The sequence below is a fragment of the Pongo pygmaeus genome, chromosome 6 (genome assembly GCF_028885625.2).
Source record: "Pongo pygmaeus isolate AG05252 chromosome 6, NHGRI_mPonPyg2-v2.0_pri, whole genome shotgun sequence".
NCBI lineage: Eukaryota > Metazoa > Chordata > Mammalia > Primates > Hominidae > Pongo > Pongo pygmaeus.
The window spans coordinates 134,599,508-134,618,166 of record NC_072379.2 but is presented as its reverse complement, the minus strand read 5'-3'; the positions used below and the strand labels follow the sequence as shown (position 1 = coordinate 134,618,166).

The 18,659-nt window shown below is 42.1% G+C and overlaps 1 protein-coding gene and 2 pseudogenes across 2 annotated transcripts in view; all 3 read right to left on the bottom strand.

Moving 5' to 3' along the window:
• Positions 1-182: 182 nt before the first annotated feature.
• LOC129041240 (large ribosomal subunit protein eL15-like) lies at positions 183-806 on the bottom strand (annotated as a pseudogene).
• An 8,631-nt stretch (positions 807-9,437) lies between these two features.
• Positions 9,438-9,919, bottom strand: LOC129041001 (protein max-like; annotated as a pseudogene).
• Positions 9,920-12,178: 2,259 nt separating this feature from the next.
• NUP205 (nucleoporin 205) overlaps positions 12,179-18,659 on the bottom strand; it is a 94,643-nt gene continuing 88,162 nt past the window's right edge. For both annotated transcript variants that reach the window (XM_054493782.2, XM_063667861.1), the window contains exons 39-43: positions 17,551-17,717; positions 15,891-16,014; positions 15,312-15,440; positions 14,705-14,778; positions 12,179-12,533 (exon numbers count right to left, since the gene is read on the bottom strand). In XM_054493782.2, the coding sequence (XP_054349757.1) occupies positions 12,381-12,533; positions 14,705-14,778; positions 15,312-15,440; positions 15,891-16,014; positions 17,551-17,717 (647 nt within the window). In that variant the 3' untranslated portion in view covers positions 12,179-12,380. The remainder of the gene's footprint in view (positions 12,534-14,704; positions 14,779-15,311; positions 15,441-15,890; positions 16,015-17,550; positions 17,718-18,659) is intronic.

Below are 18,659 nucleotides of genomic sequence, written 5' to 3'. Positions count from 1 at the left end.
GTAGCTGGGACTACAGGTGCCCGCCACCACGACCGGCTAATTTTTTGTATTTTTAGTAGAGACGAAGTTTCACCGTGTTAGCCAGGATGGCCTCGATCTCCTGACCTTGTGATCTGCCCGCCTCGGCCTCCCAAAGTGCTGGGATTACAGGCGTGAGCCACCGCGCCCGGCCCAAACTTTACTTATATTAGTGGTAACGGAGCTGGAAAGTATCACGCCTTCTCCAAGCTGCCCAGCAAGAACCATCAATAGTGTGGTGGAACTTACGGCACTTTCCAAGGCCACAGCTCCTTTGGCCTGCAGATGTCAGCCCACACATCTCCCTCTGCTTGTGGACTGGTTTGGTGATCGATCGGGTGTCAGGATTTCTTCTGATAACTTCATAGAATGGATCAATGAGGATAACCTCAAAAAAATTGTATGTGGAATCTTCACCAACCCAGTAAGAATTCAGGATTCTTAGAGCGCCACAGTTGTGTCCAACTCACTCCTCTGCAATGGACTGAAGGCTTCCAGCAAACTTTAGCTGGTTAACACCTTGATGGACAGGCTTGCCATAAGTTGCACCCTTAGGAACTGGGCATTTTCGGCCACCATGGTGAACGTGAATCCTATATATAATGTAACCTTGCTTGGCCTTGTAGCCCAGCTGGCGTGCTTTATCAGGCCGGGGGGGGTGGTGGGCAGGGAGCCCCGTGGACAGCAGAGAGCTGGCGGTACTGCCAGCAGCGGACCCTCAGAAGAAAGCGCATGACATCAGACTGCTTCTTCCTCCATTGCTCCTGGATGTACTTGTATGCATCCATTTTGGCTTACCCGATGGCTACTGCCAGACAGAAAGGAAAGAGCCTTACTCCCCCTGGTCTGTGTTTTAACATTAATGCTGATCAGTTGTTGCATTTAAACTGCAAAGGAGAGGGGATATAACGAGGCATGTCTGACCTCCCATACCATCATGTCTGGGAACTCAGTTTTAACGTCTTTCTGGAGTCCCTTTGGCCAAAAAGAGGGTCTGTTCAATCAATGGAAGGGATTTAGGATGTTTAGGTTACCTAGAGAATAGGAAAGCTATAGGAATCTAAGCAACATTTCCTATTTCTGCTTTTCTCCAAACATCTCTCATTGTTCTCTCTGTCTTCCCCCACCCACTTCCTGGTTTTTCTGCTTTCCAGCATATTGCCACTGCAACCTACCTGAGTTTATTTATTAAATGGCTAACCAATAGAGACACTCTGTGGTTAGCCATTTGTATTAGTCTGTTTTCGCACTGCTATAAAGAACTCCCTAAGACTGGGTAATTTGTAGAGGATAGGCGTTTAACTGACAATTCTGCATGGCTGGGGAGGCCTCAGGATACTTAAAATCATGGTGGAAGGCTAAAGGGAAGCAAGGAACATCTCACATGGTAGCAGGAGAGAAAAAGGGAGGGGGGAGCTGCCAAACACTTTTAAACCATCAGAGCTCTTGAGAACTCACTATCAAGAGAACAGCATGAGGGAAATTGCCCCCATGATCCAATCACCTCCCACCAGGTCCCTCCCTCGACACGTCGGGGCTACAGGGATTACAATTGGAGATGAGATTTGGGTGGGGCCACAGAGCCAAACCATATCACCATTTAACAAGTAAACTCAAGTAAGTTGAGTTTACTCCTAATAGGATCTCTCTCTCTTTGCCATTCTTGAATGCCAGGGAAAGGAAAACTGATGGCTCAAGATGGTGTCAGATGCTCCACAATCAACTACAACTAGAAAGGGCAGGGTCCCTTTGAACTAAAGTGGCTGCCAAGAGGGAAGAGGGAAGGTATACTAGGAGATGGTTACAACACACCATACTTTCCAGTCTGTCCAGGTTAAAACTTGACTCACTGAAGACTTAACCAGTGCTTCTCAACTTTAATCTTCATTCACATCACCTGGGCATCTTATTAAACTACATGTTCTGATTCAGTACGTCTATGGTAGGGCCTAACTTTCTGTATTTCTTTCAACCCCAAATGATGTTGCTGGTCTATGGACCAGACTTTGAGTTGCAAGATGCCGGACTGTGAGCTACACTGAGGGTGAGGACTTCACCTGTTGAGCTCATGACTCCATCCTCAGCGCCCAACAAGTGTCTGGCACAGCCTCTGAACACAATATAAGGATAGTTATTAAAATTTCTTTCGTAGAATCTTATCCTCTCCTTAAGATAAGGCTTAAGTGAAGCCCAGCTTTTCCTCTAAGGCTTTTTCAAAGGTGTTTTCTCTAAATAACCACAGGGCATGGAGAAGCAAGGCAGGACTCTTTTGCTCCCCACTGCTGCTTCCAGATTATCCCTTCAATATTCTTATGTAAAAACACTTTGTTTACTTTCCTGTTTACCATTAGGTCCCACTTTTTTTTTTTTTTTTTTTTTTTTTTTTTTTTTTGCAGTGGGGTCTAGCTCTGTCACCCAGGCTGGAGTGCAATGCCACGATCTCGGCTCACTGCAACCTCTGCCTCCTGGGTTCAAGCGATTCTCCTGCCTCAGCCCCCGGAGTAGCTGGGATTACAGGCGCCCGCCACCATGCCCAGCTAATTTTTATATTTTTAGTAGAGACAGGGTTTCATTGTATTGGCCAGGCTGGTCTCAAACTCCTGACCTCGTGATCCACCCGCCTTGGCCTCTCAAAGTGCTGGGATTACAAGCGTGAGCCACCGCAACCAGCCTACCTTTAGCCCTTCTTACTGTCTTAATCTGTTGATTTCTGAGGCAGTCTCCTCATTCACTGAAGGCTTTAGCATCTAACCCACAGCCTTCCTTTCAGTGCCACATTATCGTAATTTTGGGTGACTTCAAGGCCATATACGCTTGTACTTTCCAGAACTCCTTCCTTCCAGTGACCTTCACCTTCACCCCCCTTCAGCAGTGCTCTACCGTGATCGTAACACTTTGTCATATCCTAGACCTGTGAAGTATACTCCCAAATCCTACCTCCTCTCCTATCAGCCCTTTGACCTTAGCCAGATCTCCACTCAGCTATTCCATATTCTCATGAGCTATGAGCCCCCTTCTGGAAGGCTTCAGTCCTTTTCTGTCTAGTCTATACCCCAAGAGACCAGGACTTTAAGGACCGTTACTCTCAATTCTCTTATCCAGTGGTCTTCTCTGATACTTACCTTTTAAAATTCTAATTTTTGATCTCCACCTTTTCCAGTCCCATACCAGTGATTCTAAGCACTAAATGGAGAAAAGATGGATCATTCAGCAAATGATACTCATCTGACCAGGATCATTACCTGGAAAAAATGATGATGTTGGGTTCCTACTTTACACTTTGCACATAAATTATAGATAACATAAATGGCACTGCACACATAAGTAACAGCTTAAATAAGACAAAAAATACTAAAATCATTAGGAGAAAAAGAGAGAAGTTATTTTATAATCTACAAATGAGAGTGGAAGCTTTTTCACATGACCAACATGACACAAAACCCAGAAGCCATAACAGATTGAGAAAATCAACTACATAAAAATTTAAAAATTCTGTAAACACTTTTTGTGAAACAGGTGACAGTGCTAACTTCCTTTATATAAAGATCTGCTACAAATCAGTGAGACCAGTGGCTCAATAAAATATGGCCAAAGGATTTGAACAGTTCACAGAAAAGGAAATACAAATGGTTCAAACATATGAAAAGATACTGTGGGTGGCATTTATGTTAATACTAAGAGAAATGTGGATTAATACTATAATGAGGTACCATTTTTCTCCAAATTGGCAAAAATCAGAAAGCTTGGCCAGGCGCAGTGGCTCACACCTATAATCCCAGCACTTTTGGGAGGCTGAGGTGGGCAGATCACTTGAGTCCAGGAGTTTGAGACCAGCCTAGGCAACGTGGTGGAACCCCATCTCTACAAAAAAATATGGAAATTACCTGGCTGTGATGATGTGCGCCTGTAGTCCAGCTACTTGGGGGTGCTGAAGCAGGAGGATCGCTTGAACCCGGGAGGTCAAGGCTGCAGTCAGCTGTGACTGCACCACTGCATGCCAGCCTAGGTGACAAAGTGAGACCCTGTCTCAAAAAAAAAAAATGAAATAAAATTTAAACAGCTTGATAACATACTGTGTTGGAAGTAGTACGGGAACAGGCACAGTTTACACAACATTGAGGGGGGAATGAATTGTTAAAACTTTCATGGAGGCAGTTTGGCCAGAACTATAATTTTAAGTAAGCATAACTTTCTCCTAGCAATTGCTGAAATTATGCTCAAAAACATTCATTGTAGAAAAAGGTTGGAAACAATGTTAACCAATAAATTAACGATTAAAATCATGCTGTGTATCTACATTGAAATACTTGTGCAAGAGAAAAGAGCTTTATGTGTTGATATGGAAATATCCTCAAGTGAAAAAAGCAAGGTGTTGGTATGCTACCATTTGACGCATTGACAAAAATATCAGTGGGAAGGAATGTACTATTCAATAAATCATAAAATTATCCATATGGAAAAAAGTAAACGTAGATTATACCATTCACAAATATCAATGCCAGAGAAATTAATGACCTAAGGAGGAGGCAACATTTTTAAATGCCAAAAGAAAATACAGAAGAGTATCTTTATGATTTCAAGTGGGAGAAAATGTTTAGATAAAGAGCACATACCATCAAGGAAAAGATTTGACACATTAAAATGTAAACAAGTATACCATAAAAAAGTTGAAAAGATAATCCAAGAGACTGGTTGTCTGAAAAGAGAAAACTGAAAAAAACTGAAGCCATTCTGAATGGCTTCAATTCAGCCATGTGTAATTCAGCAATTACATGTAAATTCAGGATGTGTAATTACCTCCTACACATCAAAAAGAAAAAACCCAATAGAAAAAAAAAATGGGTAAAGCTTCTTAAAGGGGGGAAAGAATGGTACACAAAATATGCAAATCAATTGAGATAATATTTTATACCCATTAGATTGGCAAAATTAAAAAGCATGACAACCGGGCCGGGCGCGGTGGCTCAGGCCTGTAATCCCAGCACTTTGGGAGACCGAGGCGGGCGGTTCACGAGGTCAAGAGATCGAGACCATCCTGGCCAACACGGTGAAACCCTGTCTCTAGTAAAAATACAAAAATTAGCTGGGCGTGGTGGCATATGCCTGTAGTCCCAGCTACCCAGGAGGCTGAGGCAAGAGAATCGCTTGAACCCAGGAAGTGGAGGTTGCAGTGAGCCGAGATCGCGCCACTGCACTCCAGCCTGGCAACAGAGCGAGACTCCATCTTAAAAAAAAAAAAAAAAGGCCGGGGGCCCATCCCGGTTGCAAGGTTTTTTAAGAACAAGATATTTCAAGTATCCCTCCGTGGATCACTTATTATAATGGGAAACATATATTTTACAACAAAGATGTGTGTCAAATACCACCTTAACCAAATGGTCAAGCTTAATATCATTGGACACAATGATATGCACATTCTCCTGATGTGATACACTGAAGGCACAAATCAACTGTAAAAGTGTGGTGTTCTGGCCACAACTGTTTAACCTGAGTCTAATCAAAAGAAAACAAATTGTAGGACCTTTTCTAAAACAGCTAAAAAATGTCAGTTATAAAAGCCTCCCATCCTCTGAAAAACCAGGGAACTGTTTTAGAATAAAAATTGACTAAGGAGATAACTAAATATTGGGCCTGGTGTGGTGGCTCACACCTGTAATCCTAGCACTTTGGGAAGCCGAGGTGGGCAGATCACTTGAGGCCAGGGGTTCGAGAGCAGACTGGCCAACACAGTGAAACCCTGTCTCTACTAAAAAAAATACAAAAATAGGCCGGGCATGGTGGTGCACGCCTATAATCCCAGCTACTCAGGAGGCTGAGGCACGAGAATCACTTGAACACGGGAAGCAAAGGTGGCAGTGAGCCACGATCGAGCCACTGTACTCCAGCCTGGGCAACACAGCAAGACTCTGTCTCAAAAAATAAAATAAAATAAAGAGATAACTAAATATAACGTGTGATTCTTTTTTTTTTTTTTTTTTTGAGACACAGTCTCACTCTGTCGCCCGGGCTGGAGTGCAGTGGCGCGAACTCGGCTCACTGCGAGCTCCACTTCCCGGGTTCACACCATTCTCCTGCCTCAGCCTCCCGAGTAGCTGGGACCACAGCCGCCTGCCACCACGCCTGGCTAATTTTTTGTATTTTTAGTAGAGAGGGGTTTTCACCGTGTTAGCCAGGATGGTCTCGATCTCCTGACCTTGTGATCCGCCCACCTCGGCCTCCCAAAGTGCTGGGATTACAGGCGTGAGCCACCGCGCCTGGCCAATGTGTGATTCTTAATTGGATCCCGGGTTAAAAAAAAAAAAAAAAAAAAAAAGTTCTAAAGGGCATTTTTAGGACAATTGAGGAAATTTTAATGGACAAGATTAGATATTTTTATTGTATTTTATTGTCAAATTTCTTGGATATGATAATGGTATTGTGGTTAGAAAGGAAATATCCTTGTTCTTACTTGCTAAAATATTTAGTGATAAAGTGTCATAATGTCTATAATTTAGGGAAGAAAACTAGTATATATATACATTAAAAAAACAAAGCAAATGTGCAAACTGTTGACAACTGGTGAATCTAGGTGAAAACTGTATGGGTTCATGGTACTTTTCTTCCAACTCTTTTGAAGATTTAAAATTGTTCAAAATAATTGGGAAGGCCGGGTCACGCCTGTGATCCCAGCACTTTAGGAGGCGGAGGCGGGCAGATCACCTGACGTCAAGGAGTTGGAGAACAGCCTGGCAAATAAGGTGAAACCCCGTCTCTACTAAAAATACAAAAACTAGCCGGGCATAGTGGCGGGCACCTGTAATCTCTGCTACTTGGGAGGCTGAGGCATGAGAATCACTTGAACCTGGGAGGCAGAGGTTGCAGTGATCTCAAATTGTGCCACTGCACTCTAGCCTGGGCGACAGAGCAAGACTTAGTCTCAAAAAATAATGAAATAAATAAGTTGAGAAAACACTAGACAAATATTTAGAAAAGGTTATGTTGTATATTAACAGCTGTTACGGCTCAGATTAAGTTCAGACATAATTTCTATATTACTAACTGACCAAGACTACAGTAGTAATGACTAGGAAGAGAGTATGTACCTCTTTTTGATTTTCTATCCCACCAAACTGATTCACTTAGTAAAAACGACATATTTAAATCCTACATTTATTTAAAATTTAAATGTAGCTTTTCAAAACAAACTACCCAACACTGGTTTTATCCTCTTTGCTTGCTTCGCTGAAGAGTGCATGCTGCACCTGGCGCCCTCTCTCCATGCCCCAGGTAACAGAATGCAGAGGTCAGGCTGAATGTCAACCTCTCCCTGCTGTGTCACACAAACATTTCTGGTCAGCAGCACGATGCAGCTGCAGGCCTGCCCGCCACTCCCTCCCACACACTCCTCCACTGCCCCAGATTCTGATCCACAGTCAGTGGTAATTTGGGACAAAATGATAAGAAAACAATATGAAACGCAGTAAATCCAAAATCTTTATTTTTTTAAGACTATGGACTTGTAATCTGATAGTAAAGGGAGGAAGCCTTAATTTGCAAGACAATTCTTGCAAGGATATGTACAACATAATTTTTATTTCTATGGAATGGAATCAAACCCAGACAGAGACTATAGAATATATACTAGAAATTAGCAAATGCCAGGAATGGAGCAGGAAAAAGACAAATGAGGCCTAAACACACAAAACCCTTCACTGGGATCTGTTGACTGCAGCCAGAACCAGGGCTGGATCACACAATGGAGGCAGGTACCAGGGCCGCAGGAAGGGAAGTAGCTGGGGCAGGGAAAGGCCCACACTGGGATACCGGTTTAGCACCAGGTAAATCACTCTTGGTATTTACATACAAAATCAGTTGGCTCTATCTCTTAGACATACACAAAGAAAGCAAGATTTGATCATTACTTTTTGAATCTGTCATTTTGCAATACCGGTACTATCAAGAAATAGGGACAACTCACTCAGATTCAAATTTCAGTAGCAGGAAATAAATATTGAAACACCATCATTGGCCCGCAATACAAAACCTCTACACCACCCAATATTGCCCTCCCTGCCCAACCCCAAAGGACCACTCCCTGGTGGCTGCGGCTTCACTGCTGCCATCTCCAATACATACCACAGGTGTCATGCAGCCCTCCTTAAGGCTGGCACCGCAGGCTTAAACAACTGGCTGAGAAGCAGGAGAGAAACACGCCAAAGGGGTCTGTGCTGCAAACACGACCCCTCTTTTTTTTACACCACAAACTTCTTTAAGGATCTGGTCACTCAATTGGAGCAATAAATAGCTTTTTAGAAAAAGAGAAAAAAGTCCTTAAAAAGGAGAAAGTGTAAATCTGATTACTCCAAACCAGTCATCTTTTTTTTTATTTTGAGATGGAGTCTCGCTGTCACCCAGGCTGGAGTGCAGGGGCACAATCTCAATTCACTGCAACCTCCGCCTCCCGGGTTCAGGCGATTCTTCTGCCTCAGCCTCCCGAGTAGTTGGGACTACGGGCGCGTACCACCATGCCCGGCTAACTTTTGCATTTTTCAGTAGAGACAGGGTTTTGCCATGTTGGCCAGGCTGGTCTCGAACTCCTGACCTCAGGTGATCCGCCCGCCTCTGCCTCCCAAAGTGCTGGGATTACAGGCATGAGCCATCACGCCCAGCCCAGTCATCTTCTTAAAGTCATCTTCTTAAGAGCAGTTCACAGATTCTCAAAGTCTGTTAAACAGAGGTGAGTGTGGACCTGGAGGCAGCCTGGGTGGGGCAGGTGTCCTCCAGGCATGTGCCTGGGCAGGGCTGCAGGAGCTGGTGGAGTGGGCAGGATACTGTGCTCAGAGGTCAGGCTGGCCATCTGTCCTCCATAGAAAAAGCTGCCAAGCTAGGCTGTTTTGGTCTAAAAATTCTTGGTGGGGACAGGGAATCCTTGAAGGGAACACTTTTTTTTTTTTTTTTTTTTAACAGTTATAGTGAAAATGGGGAAGGAGGACAAGAGCTTTTTTGGGGGGTGGGGTAGGGAGGGGGACAGACTCTTGCTCTGTTGCCCAGGCTGGAGTGCAGTGGTGTCATCTAGGCTCACCGCAACCTCCATATCCTGGGCTCAAGCAATTATCCTGCCTCAGCCTCCCGAGTAGCCAGGATTACAGGCGTGCACCACCACACCAGGCTAATTTTTGTAATTTTAGTAGAGACAGGGTTTCACCACGTTGGCCAGGCTGGTCTCGAACTCCTGACTTCAAGTGATCTGCTCGCCTCAGCCTCCCAAAGTGCTGGGATTACAGGCGTGAGCCACTGCGCCAGGCCCCAACAGCTTTTACATAAAAATTAAAAAAAAAAAATTTCAGGGAGAAAGAGAAAAATAGCCTCTGAAATGGTTCTGAGGAAACGGAAAGGAGGATGATGGAGACAGTGTTTATTGCTGGCCTGCCCTGAGTAACTCAGCTGGCCTCCATCTGGAGTTACTTCCTACTTCAGGGTTCTTCAGGCTCCAACTCTGAGCTGTAGTCGGAGCCCCCATCAAAGGCAAAGGTGGTGCTGCCCTTGGCATTGGTGTAGAGGATGCTGTCTGAGGAGGGATAGTTGGCCTGTGGCTGGGCACTTGACCTTGCCTTCAGTGCACGGACTTCCTGCTTCAGAAGAGCATTCTGCCGCTGAAGTCATCAATATCTCACTGGCGTGTGGTTTTTTCCCTTCGCATATGCTGGATATACTCTATGGCTTTGTCTAGGATTTGGGCCCAGGATGCCTTCTCTCCTTGGGAGTGTTGGGACTGAGTCCCACAAACTGAAAGCTGCCTTTGATGTGGTCCCTACGATTTCATTCCAGTGCATTATGATGGGCCCGTTTGTCAGCCACAGATTGAAATCTCTGTTGTTGCTTGTCACTCTCCACCTCGATGTCATCATTATCACTCATTTCCTACAACCCAGGGAGCAGCCACTGCAGCAGCAGTGCTGCCGCCGGGGAGGCGGAAGGACAGAGGAATCTGAGGAAGTCACTGACAAGAAGCAGAGTTCCCCTACCTACACACACACACTCACTTGCTCTCACTCACATAAACACAGGCAAGAACCACCTCCTCACTCCCAAAATCCCAGTTCCAAATTTAGCTATATGTCTTGTCTGTTAAGAATGCTTCATACTTCAGAAGTTTATAAAATGCTTTGATTTCACACCCAGGCTCTTTGCTAATCATTTCTAGGTTCATGCCTGTGCTCCAGATGATAGAGATAACCATATACCTGACCAGCGGAGCACTATGCACTATAACTACATTTTGGATCCATTTATTTATTCTTTCACATCTGGGACTTCTATTTATTAACAGAATGTTTTCCAGCTAATGTTTATCTCTGGTGGGCAGTAAATTAATTACAAAATATAACACTGACAAAGCCTTTATATTTTTCTTTTTTTAAATCTGACAGCATAACTTCCTCTAAGATAAAGCTGTTTTAAAAAGATGCTTGAAGGCCAGGTGCAGTGGCTCACGCCTATAATCCCAGCACTTTGGGAGGCTGCGGTGGGCAGATCCCTTGAGGCCAGGAGTTCGAGACCAGCCTGGCCAACATGGTGAAACCCTGTCTCTACTAAAAATACATTAGCTGGGCATGGTAGCACACGCCGGTAACCCAGCTACTTGGGAGGCGGAGGCAGGAGAGTCACTTGGGTCCGGGAGGCGGAGGTTGCAGTGAGCCATGATCATGCCACTGCATTCCAGCCTGGGTGACAGAATAAGACCCTGTCTCCAAAACAAACAAACAAACAAACAAAAAAACCCAAAAACCAAAAACCAATGCTTGGAAGCCATAGAAGTTTTATTGTAAGCATTTAAAAACAACACCACCACCACCAGGCTGGGCGCGGAGGCTCACGCCTGTAATCCCAGCACTTTGGGAGGCCGAGGCAGGTGAATCACAAGGTCAGGAGATTGAGACCATCCTGGCCAACATGGTGAAACCCTGTCTCTACTAAAAATACAAAAATTAGCTGGGCATGGGGGCGCATGCCTGGAGTCCCAGCTACTCAGGAGGCTGAGGCAAAAGAATCGCTTGAACCTGGAAGGCAGAGGTTGCAGTTCAGTCGAGATCATGCCACTGCACTCCAGCCTGGAGACAGAGCAAGACTCTTTCTCAAAAACAAAACAAAACCAAAAAACACTATAACACTATAGAATAAGTATCAATTTTATTCTATAGTGTTACAGCATTTATTCTGTTACTACATGAAAGTGAACGAAAGTTCACTCCTCTCAGCAGTCTCTCCTATGTATTATGCTGAAGTAATTGCTGGCTGGAAAAGGAAATTTGCAGTTTCAGATGATGTAGTTACTTGAACATGAAAACAACTGGATAAGAAATAGAGTGGTGATCATGTAAATGTTTTGTCCTAGTGATAGCCCTCATATTAATTATATAAGAAATATTGGCAGATGATTAATTTGAGAAATTTCACAATCATTTCTAAGGAACAAACACAAATTACTGTAGAGTCGGCTCTCCATATCCCCAGGTTCAACATCTGCAGATTCAACCAACCACAGATCACAGATATTTGGGGGAAAAAAAACAATATAACAGTAAAAAATAATAGAAATTTAAAAACACAGTATTAACCACTATTTATATAGAATTCATATTATATTAGGTATTGTAAGTAATCTAGAAATGACTTAAAGTATACAAGAAGATGCATCTATATTATATGCAAACACTCTGCCATTTTATATAAGGAACATGCATACCAAAACATAGGTTTTGGTATCCGTGGGAGCCCCGGAACCAGTACTCACCAGATACCAAGTACTCACAAGATACCAGTACTCACCAGATACCAAGGGACAATTGTATTGTCAACTTACATGCAGAAAAGAAAAAAAAGAAAAAAAAAAAAAAAGGCAAAACCTAAATAATTTTAGGAAAAAGCTTGACTTTTTCAGACATTTTCACAGTATTGAGTACACTATTCTATAAGAGCATAGCTATAGTTTAGTAACCCTGAATATTGTAATAGTGTAATGTAGCTACAAAGGCTGAAAAAATTAGAATTTTCAGACTATGCCTTTAATCTGGCATTCAGAATAATATCTCTATGGGAAAATCACCACTGTTGAAGGTTTATTTGTTAGATTCCTGATAATGCTGATCACAAGATAAAAGATCAAAAGATTAACCATACATTTGTTTTGTTTTTTTTAAAAAGTATTTATTTTTTACTAGTGAGGATGGAACTAGGCAAAGAAGTTTACAGAAAAGATGTCCATATACAAAGAAAGAAATAGCAAAATATTTTTGGTCACAATTTAGAAAGAAACTAATCTATAAAACGGAGACAGTTCTCCCCAATTCATCTCTCTCATAGAAGAGCATAAGCACGGGCTCTCAGTTCCTTGATATCCTCAAGAGGCCACGGATACGTCTGACAAGAGCCTGTATGAAACTATATCGAGATCGAACTTTTGAATATAATCCTTCAATGTCCAGAAGTTTCTTTTGTAGTGATTCTCCAAAAGCGTTGATTGCATCAGCCTGAAGCTAGCAGTGACACAAAAGACATTTTGTTAAAATTGTTGTCTCAAATATTTCTTTTATTCTAAGTCTTCCAATTTAAAACACCTTAGAATTTTTGTAATGTGGTTCTTTCAATGTAAAATACTTTTGAATTTTTGTAATGTGTTACTAAATTAACTAAACATTCACATTTTCTACCTTAGAATTTTTTGGTTTAATTCTCATGTTTTTCCTGCTTTCTTTTCTTCTATAAATTTAAAAACCTGCTTTAAATAGCAATGAATGTTGATGCTGATGCTGATATACTAACATACACACAAAAACATTTCCTGAAGGGCCATACAAGAAGTCAGTAAGACTAGGAGGGAGGGAGGGAAGGAGGATGCGGGGAAGGAAGGGAGGGAGGGAGGACAGGAGGGTAGGTGGGAAAGAAGCTTTTACTTTTTACTTCATTTTGCAATTTTTAAAAACCCACTTGCATGCTTTTGTTTTCAAAAAATATTAATGTGGGGATAAACCTGGTATATGCTTTAGAATTCATATATATTCTAGAATGCATATGTAGTTTCAGATGGATCTTTTTGATGTTATATTAAAAGACTAAAATTAAGTACAATATTAGATGAATCTACCTGTTTTCAGTATTGCATTAAAATCACAGCACAGAGTGTGAGATTATTTATTAATCCTGCATTTTTTTCTAGCTTTTTCACAAAGCAGTCTAAATGAAATAGTAACAGTTATTACTTCAAAATATATTTATTTTTGTTGTCCTAGCTACTCAGGATGCTGAGGCGGGAGAATCACTTGAGCCCAGGGGTTTGAGGCTGCAGTGAACTGTGGTCACACCACTGCACGCCAGCCTGGGTAACGGAGTGAGACCTTGTCTCTCAGACAAAGCAAACAAAGAAACAAACTTCTGAATAACCTTCTTTGGCTAATTTTGCACATGGCCTCAATTAACACTAGTTCTCCTAAACAAGCCTAGCCACAAAACAAATTCCTTTTATAAAGTCACTAAGGGGCTAATGTAGTCTGGATTGGGATGGGAGCATGGTATCCATGACATCCAGCAAGCTGTGCTTTGGAGGCTGCTGTAACTGCACCTTTCATTCCCAACCTTGTTTTAAGAAAAATAGCAAAAAGAGGGATTTGGGAGGAGCAGAGGCTTTATCAAATCATGGCTAAGGACATTCAGATGGCTAGTAGAGGATCTAGCTGTAATTCATTTTCCCTAACATCACACACCCTGATACCTGCTTTGTTAGAAACATAACTTTGCTATTAGTTTAATATGAGGTTTTCATTGTAATTGTTTTTTGGCATACTCTTCATTCATTCCAACACTACTGATCAACACGTTAGTAAGAGCACAGTGTTGTGTACTACAGTCTACTACAGCGGGATTTGTATTGGCTGCTCTCAATCTCACCATTAAATTATTTCCTGAAAAATAAGTGCTGAGTGATACTTTGTACCTAAAAAGTTCTACAAAGCTAATCAAAAGATATCAGGAGTTTCCAGATCATAATGCCTACCAATCACGGAACGCTTACCATGTTCTAGGTACAACACTAGCAGCCTCACATACATGAAACCTCACTTAATTCTGACAAAACCCTTTGAGGCTGAATCCTCCTATTTCTTAGATGAAGCAACTGAGGCTCGGAAGTTAAGTAAGTTGTCCCAAGTCATATAGCTGTTAAAATGGTCAAGCTAGAGTTCAAACCAGGTCTCTGTAAGCAACCCTGAAAATCATAATCTTATTAACATACCAGGCTTTCCTTTTTACTTACTTACTTACATTCACTCATTTACTTATATTTTGGAGACAAGGTCTTACTTCACTCTTTCATTCATTTATTGGAGACAAGGTCTTGCTCTGTTGCCCAGGCTGGAGTGCAGTGGTGCAATCACAGCTCACTGCAGCCTCAATCTCCCAGGCTCAGGTGGTTCTCCCACCTCAGCCTCCCAGGTAGCTGTGACTACAGGTGCATGCCACCACAGTATGCCAATTTTTTTTTTTTTAAGAGACGGGGTCTCACTATGTTGCCCAGGCTGGTCTCAAACTCCTGGGCTCAAGCAATCCTCTTGTCTCGGCCTCCCAAAATGCTGGGATTACAGGTGTGTACCATCACACCCAGCCCTTTTACTTCAATAAAGAAAAATAAAAGAATATGAGAATAGAAACTTACCTGGTCTAAATCATGTTGGCTCACTATAGCCAGCGCACTTCTAAAATCTAGATGGGTGTCTGAGGCGAAGGAATCTAGAGATAAAAAAACAGAGTTATACTGGCTGTGCAAGTACACATCTACCACACAGTGGAGGAACCTGATGACAATGAACAATAACAACAGCATCATGAAAAACACAGCTCTAGACTGGGAACTCAATTTTCAACTTTTAGCAAATGGAAGCCCCTAGAAAGCATTTCACTGGTCCAGACCAGGGTTCTCAGTTTTTCTCTATTTCTTTCCACCTAAGGCACAGAGGCCCACTCCAGCAATAAGAATCAGCATAATAGCAGACCTATTCCATTCTTCTAGAGCTGGGTCAGCCCCTAACTGCAGCAAGAAGCTAAGGAACAGCTGATGAGCAGGCTCTAGAATATTCTTATGCTCAGCACAATGTCCCGTGAAAAGTAAAATGCAAGACATAGCTACGTCTAGTGACTAAGCAGCTCTTGATTCACCCAATTCACTCTAAGTAATCTGGAAACAAAAATAAAAAAAACTGTTACTAGCTTTTCAAGACACAAATAGGTATTTATGGTTCATTAATTTTTAGCAGAAAGTTTACCTTGCAGTCTTCTGCTTTTAAACAAGGTTCTCGAAGCAAATAAGGAATCTTGAGAATCCGTGGGCATGCAATGTAACAAGTAGTACTCCAGATGGCGCCAAAGAATAAATAGGCAGGTCTCTATGATAACTATACCAGAGCTCAGATTAAAGGAACATAAACTCATCAAATATTTTTTACAAACCAGTTTCGGAGGAGGAGAAAAAACGACAGACTGCACTCACTTAATGAGGTATCCACAGCCTCAGTCTAACAGACAGGGTTTCACTGAAGGCTCCTCAAGAGGAAGCAGCAAGGTGTGCTGAGGAAAGAGGTGGGGACCTTGGGGTCCTGTGCCAGTAGTCTCATGTCCCTACCTTCTTCCCTGACAGAAAGTGCCCGTGTATATTATCAGTATTACCAGCTACTCTAAAAGATAAGAACAAAAACTATGATTTGGAAATACATTAGGCATTTACTGGGAAAAAAATTAAGTTTATCTCCTTCCACCTGGTTTTGGTGCCCAAATAATATGAGAATAAGTGAACAGTTCCTATATTTCAAGGTCATCATTCAAGTGCATGATTTCATAAAGGATACAAGAACAAAGGGAAAGCAGTTTAGCTCGATTGTTGATCACCTTCACCAAGCGCCGTCTTGCTAGAACATATTTCTGGGCAGTGGAGATTTTATCAACACCAGCAGGCATCACAGACTGACACAACTAGAAGAAACAAATGTGGTATTAGAATGACATCAACTGGAACGAAATTTTTAATGAAAAACTACTATCAGCAGGTCACCATGGTAAATGCTATGAAAAACACTCAAATTTAAACATCCTTGCAGATAAGAGTTTTTATCTAAGAAGCTAGCAATTTTTAAAAATTACAGCCAAAGCAAATTCACAAATGAACATTTATCTGCTGCCTTTTGAAAAAGTCTGTCCCTGAAACACAGTCAGGGTTGCTGATGAAACCCTGAATTTCCTGTCACATTAAAACAAACCAAGACACAACGATAGGTTTTTCAAGCAGAGCTATAACAATACCATGGAGAATTTCTAACAGTTGTCAGGTATCTTCTGCAAAAAATACAAGGTAGACACCTAGAGCATAACTAAAATATGATCATCAACCAAAGCTCCCATGACCACTTCTCAGTGTGGCACACACATGAGCACAGTTGTTCCAGCTAACGTTCTGATGCTGGGTTCCAAGGAAGGCGTACTGAAGTGAGGCTGATGGAAGGCCACACGCTTCATGATGATGATGCAATTCCTCTTGCAAGTACAAACATCACTAATTAGCTACACGTTACAGGAAGGACCGCCAGGCATAAACCCAAAATTTCAGGGGTTACCTAAACCCAGTCATTGACTCCTGCCTCACCCTGTTCCTGCCAGCTACATGCCTTTGGGTAAGTTATGCAAGTCTTCTGTGCCTCAGTTTCCTCACATGAGAAATGAGAATAGAAACAGTATCTGCCCAGGTGTTAGGTAGAACATGTAGTTCAGGGCCTGGCATGTTGTAGACACTCAATAAATGTCCCCTGAGGTTACCAGAAAAAGTGGCAAGAGGGAGTAGGCATGGACTACTCATAAGAGTAACATGGAAGTTTTTAGAAAGCTTGGTGCAAACCAGGAATGACAAAGTGGCTCAAAATCCAGGCTGCCACAGGACACCAGGAAGCTTCAGCACTGCCTTAGGAACTGGCCAAGAGATGCCTTACATTCAGCTGTGCCAAATGGAAAAGGCAGCAAGCTACTTAGTAGCAATCCTGGTAATTCTGCATCTTTAGTTAATACAGTAAGTAGAGGGAATGATTCTGGGTCACTGAGGGAAGGCAGTCAAGTTTCATATGCTATCCCATTTGTTTGAAAGATTTGCTAAACAGATATTGAAGATGCTGAAGGCACAGAGACATTTACCCAAGTTCTATTAAAAAAAAAAATCTGCAACAGAAGCCTTTCTCAGCACAGATTTTAGAGTATAAATGACCCAAAACTCTTCATTCAAAGGCCAGCTGCCTTTCTATTTTCTTGAACAGGTGCTACACTTCATTGTTTTTCAGTTAAGAGTTTCTATGTTTATAAGGCTGGTGCTACGGCAAAAGAGTCTTCTTCAAATCACACAGAAGAACATTCCAATTCCTTCAGTCATACTGTATACGTTGTCTTTACTCAGTCTGAGACCAGTACCCTGGCCTAGTAACAGCAATGATTTCTCAAGTCCCCCCAGCTCATTAATAAGATTCGTACCTCTTTTATCTCATCTGGGGGAAGCTGCTCTACATTTTGTAGCTTGCTGACACTCTGTCGATGACTGTCATAATAGCTGAAGAAATCATTAGCACTCTGTTTCAGCAGGTAGATGATAATGCCTAAACCAGGCAGGCGCCAGTATGGAACCACTGGAGCTTGGGTATCTAATAGAGGTGATGACATAAAACAATGTTCCACTTATAAGCATTTCATATGAATTTCAAATGAACTGTTTTAAAACAAGGGATGCCCCAGAATTTAAGGACATGTAATCTGTCATTAAAACCAACCCAAGATTACTTTTAAATGCCATTTATAATTTAAAGAACAAATGGTTAGGAGCCACTGTAATCAGGTACATACATAAGGCTGGAAATCCTGCGAAAATAAAGAAATCTGACTGATGCACATTGGCAGAGCCTACCCTTTATTAGGCAAAGAGTTCTTTGAGAACTCTATCAAAGTATAAACCTTACACACACACACACACACCCCTCCACATCAAAAACAATATACACAATTGTGGGGTTTCTTAACACCAAGTGACTAATTCCTGCTTTGCCTGATTGGTCTAGTTGTATGGATTCATTTCTGGTCTGCATCTTTCTGGTTACTAAATTGCCAGCTCAAAGTCATTCTTTCAAAGAGACAAGAATAGTAACTGAAATATTCAAAAAATATAAATGGATTTAAACTTTAAAAAATCTTTTACCACAACAGCTACATTACAGTAGTAAAACAAAATGATCTGCCTTTTACCTGGCTACTGGCTAATGAAGATGCAAAGGAACAGTGGGATGTCATAAAAGTTGTTTGCAGAGGGAAAACTAGAAAGCAATAACAATATTATCCTAGGACAGGCACGGTGGCTCACCCCTGTCAACAATCTGGAAGGTTGAGGAGAGAGAATGGCTTGAGGCCAGGAGTTCAAGACCAGCCTGGGCAACAGAGACCCCATCCCTACAGAAAAGAAAAAAAAAATCATCCTAGAGACAGTCTGTGTAGTGCAATTAGAGCAATCTCCTCTAGTGACTAAGGGATTTCGTGGAAACACTGTGGCAATTTCTTTTTTTTTTTGAGATGGAGTCTTACTCTGTCATCCAGCC